At 43.4% G+C, this 20,827-nt stretch overlaps 1 protein-coding gene across 1 annotated transcript in view; it reads left to right on the top strand.

Annotated features, from left to right (window-relative positions):
* Positions 1–20,827, top strand: part of SLC22A15 (solute carrier family 22 member 15) — a 48,628-nt gene that overhangs the window by 277 nt on the left and 27,524 nt on the right. Inside the window, exon 2 of the mRNA XM_019548737.1 lies at positions 20,338–20,555. Within this exon, the coding sequence (XP_019404282.1) occupies positions 20,338–20,555 (218 nt within the window). The remainder of the gene's footprint in view (positions 1–20,337; positions 20,556–20,827) is intronic.

Below are 20,827 nucleotides of genomic sequence, written 5' to 3'. Positions count from 1 at the left end.
GACAGTGGGCGGGCCTCTGCGGGGAAAGGGTCTGAAGGGGCGGGGTTATGTGGAGGGGGCGGGGCTTGGTCCAGGCGCTGGGCTGGTGGTGCAGGGGCCAGGCAACGGCGGCCGGGGATGTGTGGGGTGGGAGGTGAGTGATTGGGAAGGATTCGATGCCTTCCGTGCGGAGGCCTGAGTGCACGTGCCCCGCCAGGCAGCGCTTGTCTGGGTGCCGGGGGTAGCTTTGCCGCCCAGCAGCTGCTGCTGCATCATGACGTGTTGGTGCAAGAGACTGGGTTGGGGGTCAGGAAAACATTGCTCCCCCTAGAGCAAGAGTGCTGGTGTAGCAAGATTTTTTAGGGTCCACTCTTATTGGACCAGCTGTCTTGCTGGAATAGTTAGACATGCTTTCAGAGGCAAGACCTTCATCAGGTCAGATCAGTAATAGCGCAGGGACTGCTCTCTTTATAGGTCCCTTGAGCAAGGAGTAACAAGAGTCCGAGGAATTGGTGGCTTCCTTGTCCACTCTGCTCCTTGCATGCTGCAGGTCATAGGAGTTCCACCCCCTGGGTGTTTTTTGTGGGTGTAAGTGTGTGAGAGGGGTCCTTTCCTTTCTTGTGTCCACGACGAAGTATTTAGCAGAATTCACAGATTCGTTGGAGGATAGCAGGGCTGTGCCAAGAGCACTTCTGCTGTGGCCTCGAGCTAGTGACCTTTGGGCTGTCAACCATGTGCTTAGCACACTATGCCAGCTCTCTGTGAGAAGGGTTGAAACTGGATGATCTTGTGGGTCCTTTGGATGTATGGTTGCCAGCAGGCAAAGGAGGCTGTGGGCTCGGGGGGCCAGGAGCCCCTTTCAAGTCCTGCAGTGCAGCCGGGGGCACAGGAATATTAATGCAACCAGTTATTGTGGGATTACATGATGGAAATAAACTCTGCTTGTCAACAAATAGTCGGAGCTTGTGGCTCTTTTAATGCTTTGTTAATCTATTACCTTTGCTTTCCCTTGGGTCCATTACCTTTATACATGTGAGCCATGGGGATGTCCTCTTAAGAAGCCAGAGACTCTTCTGGTTGTACAGGAAGTACTGAGCTTTGTTTGCTGCCATGAGATGACCTGTATTTTTCCTCAGCATGGTAACCAGGCAAGGATTTACATGGTAGAAAGTTTGTGTGGATTTTGAGTCTTCAGTGACCAAGCTACCTCCTCTGCAACCTAGTTGTGTTTAGCTTTTCTTCCTGCTTTGATTTGTCTGTATTCATACTTTCTCAGAGGAGCAGAATGAATTCACTGAAATTTACCTGACTTCATAAACTTGATTTAGGCACTGGTTTGGTTTGAAATTGGTAGGAGTCTGGTAACTTTCACTACCGCTGCTCCTAAGCATGTGGACAGAGATGAGGCAGGCCTGATTCTTACTGATCAAGTTAATTTCAAGAACTATAAAGAAACAAATGGGAGTGGGAAGAGGGGAGGAGGTGTGGGTGTGGTGTGGGGTTTTTCTCCCCCCCCCTCCCCAGGCATCATTAATATTCTGGTTTCTAATGACTAGGCTTATCCTTTGCTTTGGTCTGATTGATAGGTCTGGTCACTTCAAGTTTGGCATATGGTATCATGGGGTTATGCCAGTGTGAAGTTTACTATCTTATATTCTTCAGCAAGACAATTTGCTGCGCAGCTCCATAGCCAGTTGCTTGAAAGCTGACTCCTTTCTGCATTTTTTTTGTTGGTCCTTTGTTGTGTAAGGCTATTCTGAATTGTGGAAATGTTCAGGCTAAAGCAGCTCATTGTCAGACTACATGGGTGGCTAAAGGGGATATGCTCTGGGTACTGAATGGGAGCTACATCAGTGCACAAAGTTCAGATTTTTCCCTTGGAGAAATTTGAGATAAGTAGTTACCATCTGGCAAGGTAGGCTATCACCTAGAAAATCTTATGTTTCTGAACCAATTAGTCTCTATGGTACCACCCTGCCCTACCTTCTTCTTGGAGAAATATGGGAATGAGCAGAGACATAGTGCTACCATATGTCTCTAAAGAGGTGTTTTTTTAATCTTCTGGGAAGTGCATCTTCTTAGTTTGTACTGCTAATTCAGAAATGACTTTGATTTCTGAAAGATAATAAATTACATGTGAATTGTGCATAATTTGAATGATTGTGTGTGATGTTGGTACTCTTCCACCTAGGGAATAATTAAAGCAGGCCCCCAGCATTGATTAATCAGTTAGCTTTTGACTAGAAGGATGATAGAAAAAACAATAAGAATACTATAGTCCTATTCCCTGTGCCAAGGCACTTGGTTGTACTGAAGGTCAATGCATTCTTGATGTCCAGCTTCCTAAAATGTGGGGCTTATAAAATAGTTAGCCTCTTAAACCTTTTGAGCTGTTCGGAGAACATGTGTTTGAGTTGTGTAAGGCTTGCAAGTGCAGGGTTTGAAGTTAGGAGCAGGGCATAAATCATTGGGAGGGACTTCTGTCTCTGAATGGGGTGTTATAGATAGATGTGCACCAAGCACATAGTGCATACATGGGTATGGAGCTGAGGTACACTGCCCTAGGTCAGGGGTGCTCAAGCTCCACCCCCTGAAGCTGCATTATCCAACCCATAGGACTCCCTATAGGTCTGAAAATGTGGTGCCATGGGAGTGATGGCAGTGGCGGTTGCCCCTCCCTTGCTGCTAGATTTCCAAACCCATGGGAGGCCCCCGCAGCCAGATAACGTGGCCCTACATGCTAGATCAGGTACATGGACCAAGCCCATGTTGCTCACTTGGCCCACAGGGTCACAAGATTGGGCACTATTGCTCTAGGTCAGTGGTTCTCGAATTTATTTTTTTTTGCGGACCACTTGAAAATCGCTGAAGGTCTTGGTGGACCACTTAAACTTTTGTTGTTGTTCTCCAAATCAAAGCACGTGACTCAAATTTTAATATCAGTAGTCTTACCTTTCAAGTACAGATAGTCTCGATTGTTCCACAGCCTTTCTGTTGACCACCAGAATGGAGCTCACAGACCAGTGGTGGCCCGCAGATCAGTTTGAGAACCTCTGCTCTAGGTGATTGCAAACATGCACTGAGATGGATGGAGCAATTTAGGTGTCTCAAAGACTGTTCTAGGCTGTGCTCATCTCTAGGGGGTAATCACTTTCATCTGACACTCTCTCTGAGGCAAATGGGCTATTTGTTTGCTTCCTATGCCAATGGATGTTAAGAGCTCTTTCCCCATACACTAGGTTAGGACCTACTTTATTGGTCTTTTATCCCAGTCCCTCTGCCTTCCAAGTCTCCCAAATCCCAGTCCTAGTTCTGACCACTGAACTGTCCCTCTTATTATGCTCCTTTGTCTCTTCCCCTTGAAAAAAATATCTCCACTGATTCCACATCAGTCCCTGCACTATTTGTGCATCCTCCCTGAGGTCCCCAGCCTCATTTGGGCAGAGGCACCAGGCTGTGCTGGACAGGCAAACAGATGGGAGAGACAGCCAGTGCATTCTGTGGCTGCAGTAATCACTGTCAAGGATCCTGAAACAAGGGATGCCTGACTGTGGTAGACTGAGTCATGAAAGATAGCTTTATAAAAGCGGAAAAGCAAAGGCCCAAAGATATTAATACAGAATTAAGATTACCCAGTGGTATCTCAGTCCCTTCCAAAATACAAGTTTTAGCAAAACTCAGATTTCCAAAAACCGGAAATCCAGTTAAAGTACATGCCAGTGTAGTATTAACTTGATCTCCCTGAAGGATACCAGTAGCCCCTGGAAATTAATCTGTGTGCATTCCAGCTGCTTTACTGCATTAAGTGTGGCTGTTGAGCATGGCATAGGGTAAACTGCTCAGTATAAAAGTACAGCATTAAATGACATTATAAAAGCTGTAAAATTGAGTAGGTATGGTGTTTCTGTGGAGTAGGCTGTGTTTGATAAGACTGGTGTAATAGCTCTTGTTCAGAATTGTTCCTGCGAACACAAATTTTGCTCTGGAGAGAGGTGGTGTTGGGTCACATGACAACTATACAGCAAACTGTTCCCTAAGTTTTTCATATTATTTGCATGGGTGTGAGATGTGGACATTCTGAATCATAACTCTTACCTACCCCTTTTCAAGCACAGATTCCCTTTGTGTGTACTTTAACTTTGTAGTTAAAGTGGCTTTTAGAAGGCTATGTTTTACTGAATTTTGTTTTGGCAGGGTAGAAGATACCATTGGACAACTTAAGTATCTTTGCTTTTATGAAGTCTTTTATCACTGAATCATTTTGTACTGTTTATGCTAGCCAGAGTCTGAGAGGGTGCTCCATATGTTATTGGTCAGAATCCAACATAATGAATGTTATAAAATGCCTTTAACAAAAGCAGTGTAGCCTACTGTTCAGGTGTAGGGACACATTACTTAATCTCCATTGTTAATTAATATTCTCATCTGACAGATGAGAGGTGTGAAGAAACAAATCTGAAGTGTGATGAATCATTTAAGGAAAAGTAACTTGTGCCACAGTCCCTTAAAGCCTGAGATGTTATCAGGAGCTAGAGCTGAGATTATGAGAGCTGGGATCTGTCTCAGAAGTTTACACTGCCTTGGACATACACTGCTGTTCAAATGCAAGACGGTGTAGGTTTCATGGGTAAGCTGGTTAATGTAAAAAAAAGGGAATGGAAGTGTAGCTATCCTTCACAATTTAAGTAGTCCATTGTTTGCCCTGTAACTTGTACAGTATCATAAACTTAAAAACAAACAAAACAAAAAAAACTTATAGTTCCTTAAAGCTATATTGGTATAAGCCATAGCCCTCCACAGTCAGTTTCAGAATAGGCTGACTTATATGGCACATACATAAAAAAAAATAAAAGCACAGAGTCTATAGTTAAGTTTCTGGAGGTAAGAATTTTATGAATGAGAAGGTACAGAGGGCATCTTATTCAGGGCTTATACGCATAAACTATACGACCTTAATTTTACCCATAAAGGTGTAGCAGTGTGATCTATTAATGTGGACACTGTTATATTGGAACAGAAGTGTTTGTTCCTATATAGCTTGTTCCTGTACAAGAAAGGATGTAAACTATGTTGGTATTAAATCCCTTTATATGATTAGCTGCATTCATACTAGTACAACTATTTCAGTAAACCATGCTCTTAACCCAATGAATTGTGGTAGTAAAACTTAAGTGACTATTGAGCAACCAACCTTGTTTGGTTACTTGATAGAGGGCATAAAGTTTTGATAGAGTAAAAATGTAAGTAATTTTTGCTCATCGCCTTTCATTTGATCTTATAGTACTTTAATTGTCATCTAAGGTCTCCCAGCATCTGTGTGATGGAATGTTTTCATTTTTGTCTTGTGTACAGGGAAGCTGATATATTGAGAGATTGACTTATTCAAGGTCAAACATAAAATTACTGAGAGCGCTAGAAATGCAGTGGGGCCATGCATGTTCTGTGGCTGTGGAATTACCATGCTTAAGGATCTAAGGCTTTCATTTAAAGAAAGAAATTGCTTGTAACCACAGTGGTTATGAGAGTAACCTTGGAAAAGTGAACTGAATGTAACTGATGAAGCTTTGTCTTGTTTTTGGCTTTCTGTGGAATACAATCAGAAGTGTGTGACCTTTCTTTTTATATCAATGGAGGTCTTAACTCTGAAATTTAATGTGGAAATATATGTCAATATTAAGTATTTCATTGCCCATCATTTTAGCAAAAGCATCCAGCTACTGTACTTGTTCAAAAACCCCAAATCTCTATTTTTCCCAGGGTATGACTACACTACACACTTTTTCAGTTGATCCTATTTTGACTTAAATCCACCTGCCATCCAGATGTACAACCTTATGCCAGTGCTCTTCTGCTTTGGACATGTAGTCATTTTTGTGGGGGAAAGAGGGAAATAAGTTTAAAACCTTGTTGCATTTCAAAGCAGGTTCCTGCATACCCACTGTGCAGGACAGATGCAGCCAAAGTGCACACACCTGGGCTTGTGTTTGCTCCTCAGCAGAGATGTAGGTTTTCTGGAAATTTTTGAATTGGAAAATTTTCCAATGCCCTAAATAGAGCATGATCTGATTTACCATGTTTATTTGACTTATATTTAGTAAATAAAACTAAAAAAGTACCCCCATATAAATTTTCTGTCCCAATAGCCATAAGTATTTGAACTGAAATATATGATTAGGAAAAAAATTAAATATAGCACCTTTAATGTGTTTAAATGTTATATTCAAAGCTTTATGTGGAAATAAATTATTTTTATTTGAATACTTGTAAAAATGTAAAGACAATACACAATAGCATGTACTTCCTTTACATTTTGTTTAAATTTAAGAAAAAAATCCAAAGGAAAACTGTTGAGACACTAATTTTAGCACACACTCAAAGAACTGTGTATGATGTGCCGTGCTTTGGTTTTGATTTGACCTGGACAGCCAATTAGGTGAATTCATAACTTGATTTCTGGTTTGCATTATTACGTGAGTGTATTTACCCTCCTTCTTACAAATCAATAAAACATATATGTACTCTCACACACACTTCCTAGGGATAATCACCTGAAAAACATTAATTACAACTTTGAAACTGTCAAGCTTGCCTAATATTGTATTGGCAGCCATTCATTGTTACTAATGAATTTTATGAAACAATGAATTTTTAGAAATGGAAAATTTCCCACGAAAAAATAGAGCACTGGAAAATTTTCTGCCCCACATCTCTGCTCCTCAGTGATATCCTACAATTCCTATGGGTTTCCTATTGTAGCTATCCAACCCATTCACTTCCCACTTCTCTCTGAGGCACCAGAAGGCACCTGCTGGTTTATACACCTGATTGGCATTTAACCCTTTATTCCACAAGGGCTATTCAGTGTTTGCACAGCTCACCTTTGAAAGATGCCTGTCTAGTATGCTGCTAGCTGCTGAAAGGAGCATGTTTTGGTTCTGGTTAACCTCTGGTGTGAATTATAACAGCATCCACAATCTGCATCTCTAACAGCATCTTGATGAGGATTACACAAGTGGGGTGAAGTTGGCTGCTGTAGATTGCTTGAATCCGTGGAAAAATATGCAGACTGTCTCCTGCAAGGTAGGAGACAGTAACTCCAAATCTGGCAGCTCCCTATCTGCATGATACAGGGATGGTACAATTCTTTGAGTGGGAGAAGAGTGGATGTGGGTGACACCAGAGAAGACCTGGCATGAAGAGAGGGTGCAATTGTAGGAACAGACAATGGTTCTGGATCTGGCTGCCAATCAGGTTGGGGGCTATGTGCCAAAGATATGTAGAAGGCTGTGCCCAGGGAGCAGCCTGGAGAGGAAGTGGCCCAAGAGTTGTGGCCAGATAAGTGGCAGCTGCCATCTTTACTAGAATGATGGAAATGGCAGTAAAAAATGCAAGAGATTTGCAGGTGATGATCAGTCAGATGGTTGTTTCGGAGGATATTGCATACAGTGGGATGGGTTCAGCTTCAGTTGAGGTCTGAAGACCTGCTGCTTCCCTGGTCTCCTTTCCACTTCTCTGCAGAATAGTTTCTAGCAGTGGGAGAAAAAAGCAGTTATTAATGGAAACAAATCTCACACACATTCAGTGAGCTGACATACCTACTTCTATGCAGGTAGTTCTGACAGACAACCCGCTACAAGTCTAATATATTATTCCAGAGTATCTGAGTTTGTTTGCGCTAGCACTTGTGTTAAATGTGAGAGATCCTTAGAGACATCAATATGGGAAATCCTGATCTTGTCTGTTTATAGCATGTTTTCTTGGGAATCAGGGGGGAATTGGTTCTTACGTTGTTAAGACTTGGCACCCTGTTAATATTCAAGTGCATTTTCTCCCATTCCTGGCAGGTTATTCTTGATTTTTCTTCTGTACACACATTCTAAAAGTTAGTGAAATTTCCTGGCAGGCCAGACTTTCAGAAACTGTTTCTACAGCTTTTGAGCCCTCCCTACTTCTTGATATGTTGGTCACTCAGAAAGCAACAAAATCTCCTTTGCATGGGTGGGTAGAATTCCAACATGAGCCTGGAAAGTTTTTTCCTTCTTCCATTCTTGGATTTTCCTCTCACCTGAAATTAATATTAAAACAATTGTAGTAAAAGAACCTAGGTCTGGTCACTCTTAACCACCTCCATTGTGTGCCCCCCACACCTTTCTTAAACCTTTTGTATGAATTAACTCTCAGATCCTTACTGTAGTATGCCTTTGGTTTGTGTGCTGTACTAAGAGGCACTTCCAAACCAGCCATCATATGAAGATGAAATAAAAGCATACCAAGTTGAAAAGTTGAGCTCCAATCTTGGAGTGATGCTGAATGTAAGACAGATTTTTTTGGACAAAAATCCTGTTCTTCCATTGTGCTGGCAGGACTTGTTCAACTTCTGGTCCAGGAGAGGCATCTGATACATGTGCATTGGACTCATGGTGGAGATCCTGAACCAGTATGAGAAAAGAAAAAGGGTCCACTATGATGCCTGCTATTGGCAGCGTGTCAGATGTTTATCTGGGCTACCAGATAAGGAGGAGTGGAGCATGGGGGGCGGGAAAGGGGCAAAGCTGCAATGAAGGAGTATGTGACTGATCACTGTCAAAGGAGCAGCACTGATTGCAGCAGGAGGTGCTCATCCGCAGGGCCAGGAGAATGCCACTCCTGCTCCATCACTAACACCTGGAGACTCTCCCCTAGACCATTGTATTCTGTATTCACTGAACAGCAGAATGGGCTATGGGCTATTCATGAACTGGAATGAATAGATGTTGCCCATTCACTCTTCTCCTATATAACCCATATATTTGGGTGAAGGAGGGAACAGGAACATGTATTATATACAGTTGCACTGTTGGTAAGACTGCACACCCTTGTACTTCAGTTAATGGCATTTGATATTGATATTCGCTTTCTTAACTGCAGATATAGGCAGATGAGATGCTTGCCACGGTTTTCAGAATACCCCTCATTAACTAAATAGCTTTTTATTTCTCAGTTGGCTATTGGTTGTATAATGCACTGGTGTGTAAGTAATTGGGGTAAAGAAGGAAGAGCCAGGAGCTGTATCTGAAACTTCAAAGGAAGCATTTATTTTCTTTTGTGATTTATAATGAGCAAACAAATGGTGCTTAGCATCACCTTTCCCCAGCATCTTGTCATGTGTTTTGAAATAGGTTGTCCTATGATGCAAGGATGTGGATATGCTAGATGTTATTTTATTTGCTTGGCTTACCGTTCTCCAGCTCTGTCATCATGAGCTCTGTTACTGGCTGCCCATTAAGTGTCTTCACTTCATGTGAATGTTCTTGCCCTTGTGGCATATTCAGTTATGCCCAGTATTGAAATAACATTGGCCAAACTGGCAACCAAACAGTTTTGTAGGTAGTGTCATGTTGCCATCAGCCTGCCAAATGTGTACTATACTGTTATTCTGTAATTGCTCACCACAGCAATTACACATGTTGACAGGGGTTTTATGGTATAAGTTTCATTTTTCTCTGATAGGAGGTAATTGGGGTCCTCTCCGAATGAGTGTGCATAGGAACCTCGTTGATAATGTCAATTGGAGAACTAAGGTCCTTGTTTCTCAAAAAACCAAAAAAACCCATTAGATCTCATCATCACTCTGATGTCATGCTTTTATTCTGATATGCCTCCTGTTTAGTACTCAGAAACCTAGCCTAATGAAGGCCTGCATAATGGAGTAGCACAGTTCTCTTGGTGTATTCAGGTGTCACTTTTTGATTGACAAACTATGGATACAGTGCTTACGGAATGACCATTCTCTGAGATCCAGCTTTTGTTTTAGGCTCACTAACTATATCTACTGTCTGTCGGTAAACTATATGATAAATTCTCACATGCAGCTTTTAACATAGCATTAACAGTTGATGTGCCAGCATCAAAATGGGTAGCTGCAGATGTGTAGCATTCTGCAGTATTCATCTTTCAGATGGCAGCAGTGACCTGCTTCTGGCAAGAATATGGCCGTCTTCTTTTCATGACCTGACGCATGCAGTTCCAGAACCAGTGCTGATCCTGTCAAGCCTCCATGACGATGTGATCCTACATCAGAAATATGGTGTGCACATGGGGAATTCGTTGTGATTGAGTCATGCAGCAGTTTTGATTCCTTGCTGCTTTCCCCAGATAAGAAACGGCAACTGGATTGCCTTTTGATGCCTTCTATGTCCAGTCCCTGGAGCTTCCTGCAAGAGCACTAGTCACAGACAGGTGTAGAAGAGAGTCCCTGAGTATCAGTGATGGGGAAGAAGCTGCATTCTGCTGGCCATCAGGCAACACATGGCTTTACATAGTGCAGGCTCTGGTGTGGGACATGTAGTGTCAATGCAGGACCAAGGAGCTAGGGCCACTTCAGTGGTGACTGCAGAGAATCCAGGGCTGTATCAGCTCTCACCTGCCCTGAGGGCCCTGGATTCTGCAGCAGTCCACTCCTCCCTCGCTACACCCCCCAACTTCCAGTGGTCCACCAGTAGCCTGGTGGAACAGATCTGGCCCACGGACTGCATGTTTGATGCTCCTGCTTTAGGTGATGATGAGCAACAGAGTTTAAATCTCAATCAGTAGTATGATATTTTCTCTCAAATAGGGATTGGGATTTATGAGTGTTCCAGAGAATATTTTTTTTCTACTTACATAGTGTGTTGTTTTGCCCTGCAGGTACTATACAGAGCAGTTCCTCCTTCCCTTTTATATTGTTGCTTCTTTTATCCTAGCGGTATGGGAAAGAGGGAATATTGCCAAGCTTGGTTGGCAGCCAATACTGGCTCTGCTAGCAGAAGAAGGCAGGGTAGACTTGGAACTTGTAGACTAAGTCAGAGATGCATGAGCTTTCGTAAACAGCAGCTTGCTTCTGTCTCACTTCAGTCTAACAGAGCTAACTACCACTCTTTGCCAGGAGGAGATAGTTTAGGCTTTTTATCCATAAGACTCGTTCTGGAATGAGGTACAGTGAATTTAAAGTGAATGGCTGTTCTGAAATAAGTCTCTTTGTGAAGGACCTCTTCTCACAAAGAAAAAGAGCTCTTCTTTCCTTTCTCTGTTGAGTTGCAACCTTTTCTACCCACTTAGATCCACAGAGATAAGAAAGTTCTACATCACTTCACCTTCAGGTGGTCTGTATTGACCAGAGTTGAACGTTTTGTTCTCAAAAGTCTCCTTTAGGCAGATTTGGTATTGTTGTGTGCTCACAAAAGGTAGAGGAGTACTGAAAATTTTATTATAGCTTTAATCATAGAATTTACAGGGTTGTATAGACCTCTGTACTTGTACACTTTTGCCATGCTTTTGAGTCTAATTTTAATAAATGGTATAACTCTGCCTGGAAGAATGCATGTACAGACAATAGATGTTAATGGAAGTTGCACAGATATCTGATGGTCAAACTGGGGTCAAATAGAAGGTTGTTTAAAAAAAAAAAAAAATGTCAACCTTTCTTTACTTTTAAAAGTTTTTAAAATTGTCCTCTGCTGACATTAATGTTAGGGTTTGTTTTTTTTTAAAAGATCTAATTGACTATCGTATACTTTAAAGGGTTTCTCAAAACAAAATTATCTAAATCAGGATATTATGAAAAAAAGGCTGCTGTCTCATGACCAGCCAAAATAAAAAATAGGCATACTGTGTAGTGGAAAACGTGGAGTATTATTTCTCCAATCGCCTATAGCACCTATTTGTAGCTGTGGAGACTTGCAAGTTATTGAATCTTAAAATGGTCTCTGCTTGTAGGGTGACTGGAATATGGGCCAGTAATCCCAGTGAAGACTTGATTGAGATTCCTACTCTGCTTGGGGAAGGAGGTAGAGAGAAGGGTAAGGGTGAAGAGTTAACATATCTGATGGTGTTTGTTCATTCTTCTGCATAAAAAAGGTATTGAAAGGTACCAGCTGGGCAGAGAAGGAACAATGAAGAGGGTGCAGGGGAGAGGGCTAAAGGTCTTCACTAAAAGCAACTTGTTTATGGTGCAGAAGAAAATAGATTTATCCTATGGGTAGGGATCTACCAAACTTGGGGCAGCTGGGCAGACCGTGGGGCTGGCAGCCATCTTCATGGACTAAGTGCAGCACCCCGCCCCCCCAATGCCTCTGGTGATGGGGCCCCAGTAGTCCCACCCCTCACCATTGATTGGCTGCAAGGGCTGTCCATCATGCCCCTACCCCATGCTGTGGATTGGAGGGGTGGGGCCACATGATGGGCAGGGCCATCTTGCCATGCTAGCAGTCCCCTAGTCTTCCCACCTGGCAGGCTGTGCATCTGGGCTGCAGCAGCCATGAGGACTGTCTGCTCATAAATTGTTGTTTTAAATGCTCATAAAACAGCATTTTATTTTTGGTAAGTTTTTTTTGCCAGGGAGCTTGCCAAAAGTGCAAAGCCTATGCTTTTTCATGGAGCCTACCTGAAATCATGGTTTCCGCAAAAATTGCAATATTGTGATTTCAGTAGGTCCGTATCTTTGAGGGCTACAAATCAAATTTTGTTCCCCTTCTTGCTTATAGAGGTTTTCAGTATTGGAGTTCCTTAAGGGCAAAAGGCATTGCCCGAGCTGGCAGTGGTAAAAAATCTTCATCTTTTCCTGGCTCCCAGGTCTTTCAAACAGCCTGATTAAACTAATATTCCTAGAGATTTAGATGCTTTCCAGAAGCAAGCTTTGTGGTGGTGGTCTATATACCTTTCCAGATAATAGTAAATCATACCTTCAGGCTTAAATCTATAATTTTTAATTTTATTTTTTGCCTGCCTCTGGCTGATTTATTTAATTGAAGAGTTGTTAGCATCCTGTTACTTGTTAGATACCTTTCATAGAATAGTATTGGCTCTTCAGCACTGAGTCCTACAAGAGCAATGCCTTTCATTGTTCTTGTGAACTTCATCTCTTTTCCCCCAAGCTATAGATATAACCTTTTTATACTAGAAAGGTCAAAGATTCAAGACTCATTTCATTTGGCGCTACATGTTTCAGCTGGTATCTGCTGAGAAGAACTAGACTTCTTGTGAAATGCTGATAAAGACTTCAGCATACTACTTGTGTTTCAAATAGCAGCAAATCCGTGTCAAAGATATTCTTTCTTTAATTTTTTTGTTGCTCTTTTTGATGGCTTGGATCTCATGCCTTCAGCAGTAATCAAATGCACACAATTATTTATTCATATATAATATAAATTAATATACATTGCCTGTAAGGGAAGACTTCTGTAGTTTGAATTTAATGGAACTGTGCTGTTGTAGTGACCAGTACTAATGTCTTGCTTGTTAGGAATTATGGAGGTGTAAGCAGGATGCACTCTGTTCTCAAAGAGAATGAAAGACTTCATGTAGTAACTGCCCTTGTATGGGTGAACATCCTCTTTGCGGGGTTGCTAGATCTGACATAGCTTCCTTAGTCTGGCAGAGCAGTGCACAGGAGGTTGGCTAAGGACCGAGTCATCTTATATATCATTTCAGGTTCCCCTTAGACTAGGGCTTTATCCTTTATAAAATTCAGGGATAAGGGAAGCAAAATACTAACTGTGGTTAGTATTTGGATCTTTTTGAGCTACGTGTGAGTCCTAGAGATGGAAGCATGCGGTGATTGCTTCTTGGACAGGGCAAGGATATATGGCCTGAAGCTCCTGAATGTATGGCCTTCTGCTACCACTCCTGGGGTACCTCTACACCAGACGTTAAATGTGCAGTAGACTAATTAGCTACTAGTATCTTATTTAGCTGCACAGTAAACATCTCGGTGTCTACACATACACATGTATTGGGCTGGAGTAAACTAATTTACTCTGCAGCCTTCTCTGCATCATCTTTAGATTACCTTCCACATTCTGTAAGGGACTTATGGTTTCTCTGGTCTTCCTCTTACTTTTGACATACTACCACGGAGGGAAGGGGAGGGGCATAGGTGATGTGTTGGAGGGCAGATGTACTCTCCCCACTTTCCCCCCTCCCCCCTGGGGTTGCTGCAGGCTGTGTGGACTAGCACGGGCAGGAGCCGCCTCCATGGCCCAGCAGGCAGGACCCAGCACGGAAGGGCAGAGCAGGCTGGTGAGAGTTATTGCTGCCGCTTTACTGAGACTCTCACACAACTGTACTACCAGCAGAAGGTTGAGGGGGAGTCATGCTGCCCTTACCTCTGTAGCCACTTGCATGCCAGGCTGAGCTCTACTGCACTGCCATGGCACAGCCACCACTTCTGCTCCCCTCAAGCTGTGACTTTACCCCAGAAGGGAGGCGGGGTGAGAGGCAGCGCAGGTGGCCTTTGGGGTGTGGAGGCTGCTTCTGGCCAGGCTGCAGTCCCATGCCTGCTGTGGGCTCAGAGATGGGGGTGGTGGGTGGGCAGGGGCATGTGCATACCTTTCCCCTGCTCCACATACTGGCAGGCTGGGGCTAGGGGGCAGCGGGTCAGGAGTGAGGGGTACCGGCAGGGCCAAGGGGTTAGGTTGGGAGTGAGGGGGGCCTCAAGTCCAAAAAGGTTGAGAACCACTGGACTAGATGGCCTTGTGAGGTCCCTTCCAGCCCTACTTTCCTATGATCCAATGATCTTATGATCAGCCTAAAGCAAGGAGGAGCGTCCTTATGCTGTAGCCCTTTCTGGTCTGCCACCTCCCCCCAACTCCCTCCCCTCCAAGAACAGAGGCTCATGGGTGGAACTATCCTGGTTACCTCTGTTTCTACCAGGAACTGGGGGAGAGGGCCAGACCAGGAAAAACTAGTGTCTCAGCCAGATCCTGCCTTCTTTAGGGTTATCATCAGGGGTCTGGGTTTTCTGTTTCCCTTGGAAAAACATGGATTTTCTTCTTTAAAGGGGGAAATCGCGGGTTTTCTCCTTTAAAGAAGAGAAACCTGGGAAACCACAGGTTTCCCCTTGCAGGCTGGCAGACTTCCAGCCTGCAAGGGGTTGCTTGGGGCTAGGGGGGAGTGAGATGAGGGTGATCAGAGGCGGGGGGCGCCATGTGCACATGCATGTGTACACATTTACATAGCCGGCAGTGCAGCCAGGCAGTCTCATAGAGATCAGCTCCTTGCAGGTAAGTCTATGGGGGAGGGGGCACACGGCCCCCAGTTTTCTGCACCCCCAGTGTTGCATGGGGCTGCAGTGTGGCCAGACCAGCACCGGGCAGGAGCCGCCTCTGTGGTCCAGTTGGCAGGACCCAGCACAGGAGGCCAGAGCTGGGTGGGAATGCTTGGTGCTGCCGCCATCACCACTACTGGGAGCACTGTGCCGCCATGGTCACCAAGGTGAGGTGCCCCCTACCTGCCCAGCGGTAGCAAGGGGGCACACCTGTGTGCTGCCACAGTGCCACACTTTGGTAGCCATGGTGGTGCGGGTGGTGCAGGGCTTCTGGCAGCAGCAGTGCAGAGTTGTGCCCTGTAGCTGCTGCCAGGTGGGCAGGGAGTGCCTCCTCTTGGTATCCATGGCAGTGTGGTACTCCCTCCCATGCCAGATCCCACCTGCTGAACCCCAGAGGCGGCTCCTGCCCAATGCCAGTCCAGCCAGGCTGCAGCCCCATACCCTGCAGTGGGTGCAGTAATCTGGGGCTTCACATGCCCCCCTATATCCCCTGATGCATCACCAATGGCATTGCCTATTCTCACCCATCCTTCTTCCCCACCCCCTCTCTTTCCCCACATGCTGGGGCTGGGGTCAGCGTGTTGGTAGTGAGGGGCACCAGCAGGCTGGGTGTGGGGCACTGTGGGTCAGGAGTAGGGTGCCAGTAGGGCTGCAGAGGGGTGAGAGACTGAATTGGGAGTGAGGAATGCTGGCAGGGGCAGGGGCAGGGCACCAGCATATCAGGACTGCTCAGCACCACATATCAGCGGGGAGAACAGCTGTAGCTGGATCCATGTCCTGGGAGTGAAGGGAGCAAGGGAAAGCTATGATTTTTCCATGATTAAAAAAACTAAAATCAAACACCAAAATATATAGGTATTTAGAATTTATTTTATTATAATAATTGAGGCACTGGGAGGCTTCCAAATTGCTTTAAAATAATATATCAATAAAACATTTGTGTTCAACTGATGCCTATCTATGTATATGGTGTTTCATTTTAATTCTGGAAAAACTCAGATTTTGGGGGGTTTTAATTAGAGGATTTGGGATTTTTTTTTTAATGGAGAAAACCAGGATCCCTGCTTATCAGAGAGCCCTAGTGAAGGAGAAGCATGCGAAGCAGTTTTACCTAGCTGCTGCTACAGTGGCAGCATCTACATTGGAGCACTCCTGAGAGGGTCCTGCAGCAACCTCAGTGGAGAACCACAGCTCGACTGCCATGACAGCCCAATTTAAATAAGAGCCTTTGATATGGGGCTTTTGTCACAGGCTTTTTTGGAAATCCAGATACACTCTCTCAACTGGATCACCCTGATCCACATTGTTGATGCTCTCAAAAAACTTGAATAGGTTGGTGAGGCTTGGTTTCCCTTTAGGAAAGCTATACTGATTGCTCCCCAGCAAATCCTGCTCATCCATGTGCCGGACAGTCTTTACTTTAATTATTGCTTCTATTAGTCTCCTGGGAATAGAAGATAGACTCCTTGGCCTGTAGTTCCTTAGATCCCTTCTGCAGCCCTTTTGAAGGTTTGGAGTTATGTTGGCAACCCTCCAGTTATCAAGACTGTTTGTTTGTTTTTTCAGTTTCAAAGCAGGTTACACTTAATAGGTGTTTCAGATTCTTGGGGTCTTTCCAACAAAGGGAGGTTCATCTTTTCTGTTGTTTTTGCATCATGAAATGTGTGCAATACGGAGTTTCAAAATCTTGTTCTCTTCCTCTGAAGTATGTATTGTTATTTTTTTCATCATGTTTTCTACCTATCACTTACACTTCTGCTGCTGTACATAGGAACTCAGAATGAAGTTGAGAGGTACAGATAACTATGAAACGGACAAAAAAAGAGCAGTTTTGTTGTTGTTTTTTTAAAAAATATTTGCCACCTTGCTTATGTTTCCTCTTCCCTTCTGAGTGACATGCAAGTGCCTTCTTTTTCAAACCTTAAAGTTTATTTAGGATGACTTAATAAAAAACAAACACTGTCCGCCTTTTTTATGGAATACTTCGTGGTGGATAAAAACCTGATTTTTTTTTTTCTTAAAAAGGTATTTTGTGTGTGTGTGTTCTGCAACACAGTATTAGAAGTTTTAGCTCTGTTTTTTTCTGTTTTTTTGGAGGATTTCCAGGTTCTCAGACTTAGTTTATTAAGAATGCAAATACCTTTATAACAGGTGAAGAAGTGATGAGATTTTGGATACATACTGATTTTTTTTTCCCCTGAGAAGGTTAATTAATTAATTGGATATATATATTCTGCCCTATCTTTGCATAAATGTTTAAAATGTTTATGCAAAGTTATCACAATAGTTATCCAGCTGCCTGATGATAAATATCCCTTTTCCTCTTAACTGGGAAGCTTTCAGCTTCTTGGCTCCTGAGATGCTGATGTTTCATGGGTTCTGCAGTCACCAGAGTCTTCAGGTCTAGACAGAATGTGAATTTCTAATGTAAAAAATAAACAGGAAAAAATAAACCAAGCTAACAAATCTTTCAGGCCTGGCTCATTTATTACAAAGTAGAAGAAAAAAGCCAGAAATCTTTCCCCTGATTTTGGCTGTCATTTTTATTAATATAGATCAGTACCACAGAAATCTGTGGAGAAACATTAGTATGGAGCCAATTAAAATGTTATATGAGGCATATATTAAGTCACAGATAAGTCTGACTTGTATTTTATTGCATGGTTATACACAAGATTAAAGATAAAAAGGCTTAGTTCTCTGATGTTGAGCACTTTCCAGATTTGCCAGTTGTTATAAAATACTCCTGTTCCAATTTGGCAGTATTTTATACCTGCCATATGAGTATCTAAAAGACTGTATACTATTGCCAACCCCACATATTTAAGATTCATGAGTGAGGACAGCAAAACCCTGAGACCTAAGCCCTTCCACCTTCCTCTCCCAACCTTTCCCCTAAAACCTCCTTTTTAATTTGTCATCTTTAAAAAATAAATAAATAAATAAAAGCCTACAATGAGTACTTGGGTCATATTTTTAAGGTTTTCTCTGAAAACAAGTTCTGACCCTAATAGGTATAAATTAATCTTGAAATTCTCATATATTACAAGAGTTGAGGCGCTTGGGCCTAAAACCCCCCCTGAATGTCAGAAGATTTACAATAAAATTGGGAGAGTCAGCAACACTGTTGTGCAGGGTACAGCTAGTTTGCTGAGTAGATGGCACTTGTAAGCTGTAATACTGAAGTATATTGGATAGTTGCTGACTTAAAACTATGTGGTGATTTTGATTTCTCAAATTTTGGAGAACTTAGTTGTCCAGTTGGTACTGTGTAAAAATGCTACACCCTTGGCTCCTAGCAAGCACTGCTTCCTTAGCTTCTCACTCCTTCCCTTTTTTCAGTAAGTGGTGCTTCCTGTTCCCTCTTCTCCAAATGAGGAATTTCTCTTTTTAATTAATGATGTCTGTTTTAAAAGCTTCCCTTCTACAACGACATCATTGATGGAACACATATTTCTCTTTATACATTTTTCAGTTTTTAAATAACTTGTTTTAAGGGAAAAAAACATTTTGGAAGGAGCGATAGCTTTCTAAATATTTTTTTAAATCATCAGTTTGGGAGTGGGTAATCTTTTTCAGCACTCTTGGTTTGATAGAAGGAATGACAGGAACATATTTTAATATACCATAAATAACTCAAGGATTCTTGCTGTCAACCTTGTAGTAACTGTATGTCATAATTACATGCGGCTCTGAGTTCTCAGTTGTTTTGTACAGACTAATCTTTTTGGTGGCATTTAAATAAGAATACACAATCCAACAGACCAAGGAGACAACATATTGTGCAGGGGTACTCAGCCTCTGGCCCACAGGCCAGATATGGTCTGTGGAGCCATGGATATCTGGCCAGTGGAGCTCCCCACAGATTGGAAAATTTGGCAGTGAGGGAGAGGTGGAATAAATACGGCCACCTTCCCCCACTGTTAAATTCCCAAAGCCCAAGCCCCGTGCAGCAGGTTGGGGTCAAGTCATATCGCCTCCCCCATGTCCATGGCTGAATGAAGCTGGGCCCTACCCCTTTCCCTCTTGCAGGGCTAGGTCAAGGCCCCTTCCCCCCCATGTGACTGGGTTGCAACTGGGCCATGCCCCTTCCCCCTTTGGGGCTGGATTGGGGCTGAGCCATGCCCCTTTCCCCCACGGGGCTGAGCCATGCCCCTGCCAGGTTGCAGTTGGGATACCTCCTGCCCCCTTCACAGCCAGATGGGCCCTGCTGTGATTGCTCTGTGCTGGATTGGGATCATCAACTGGATCCAGCCCGCAGCTGGCCTGGGCACTGTCTAGCCAGCCCACCAGCCAAAAAGGTTGAGCATCCCTGATATGGTGTCACAACTTTCCTTAGTTTTTTCTAGTTTCCTTTTGGGAGAAGTAATGGGCTTTTTATTTTTAAATCAATCTAGAATAATGGTTCTCAAGCCATAGTCTAAACCAGAGGTCAGCAATGTTTTGTATCGGGAGACAGCTTTAGCAGATTTTAGCTTCAAGCATGGGCTGCTTTCAGCCCGCCCATGCCAAAGCCTCAGCTGCCACTTCTCCCTGGTGCCTAGGCAAAGCCCTTTGCTGCTAAAATGCCACATACATTCCACTGTAGATAGCTCAAATCTGGTCTAAGCACATTGGGCTTTTAGGCTGGAGGTCTCTAGACCTTCTTCTGTCAATGATGACAGAGTTATTAGGTCTTCAAGCAGCAGTATTCCCTGCTGTAGTTCATAGCAAAACTCTCGATTTCCTGTGTGATTTTACTAAATAAATTCTCCGTTTGATTCTGCTTCAAGTCTGTGCTGTAGGTGTGTATCAGTGTAAAATATGGGCACAGAACACAATGACAGTAGAAAGACAGCAAACAGAATTAAACTTCAAGGGAACCTTGAGGCTGTAAGAGGTGGCATTTTGCCAGGGAGAAAGCCTTTTGTCCCATGATCCTATAGACAAGTCCATTGTCTTGCTTTAAGTATCTGTGAAGTATGGGAGAAAAAAATTAACAGTGTTCTAATACAGCACTCAGATATATGAGAAGTTATTTGTCATGGATGGGATTGAGATTCTGAGGGTGGGAGAAGAGGTATCTATAAGAGGGTTTCTCTTAAGTGATTGATGGTCTAAAAGCTTAAAAATCACTGAGCTGGAATCTTGATACCTCCTTGTGTAAGATTCAGTAAGATTACTCGGAGCATCTATCAGTAGCACTAGGGAATGTAAAGCAATGGAAATGAGTTTAATATTTACTGAATATAGATGCAGGTGAAATATTGCTATTTCAGTGTGTGGGCAGCCTTTTTTGATTTGCGTGTGTTTTTTCTTTCAGCTCTACGTAGCCACAGAAGCAATCCTCATTGCGCTTGTCGGGGCAACCCCTCCCTACCACTGGGACCTTGAAGAGCTCTCAGCTAATCAAAGCCATAGCAACCAGTCAACTAGTGAAGGAAGAGCCTTTGGGGAATGGCTCCTGAGAGCCAATGGGAGTGAAGTTCATAAGCATGTACACTTCAGCAGCAGCTTCACATCCATAGCCTCAGAGGTAGTAATGAATTTGTGTTTTTCAGCCTGGTGCAGGAGTAAAACGTCTCGTGCAATGTGGGTGGGGGAAGGGAGGACTGGTTGTACCACCTTTTTGTGTTCCAAATCAATGAATGTTTTGCTTTGGAAATATACAGGTTATCTATTCAAATATGCATCTGCCAACAGGGACTCAGCCTTGTTTAGCTGTGTAGATCTTGTTCACCTGGCTTTCCTCCAAAACTTTAAAATGGCTTACCTGCATGGGAGTTGTATATTAAGAGCTGTTGCAAC

The sequence above is a fragment of the Crocodylus porosus genome, unplaced genomic scaffold (genome assembly GCF_001723895.1).
Source record: "Crocodylus porosus isolate Cpor-Errol unplaced genomic scaffold, CroPor_comp1, whole genome shotgun sequence".
NCBI lineage: Eukaryota > Metazoa > Chordata > Crocodylia > Crocodylidae > Crocodylus > Crocodylus porosus.
This window is presented reverse-complemented; position numbering and strand designations above follow the sequence as displayed.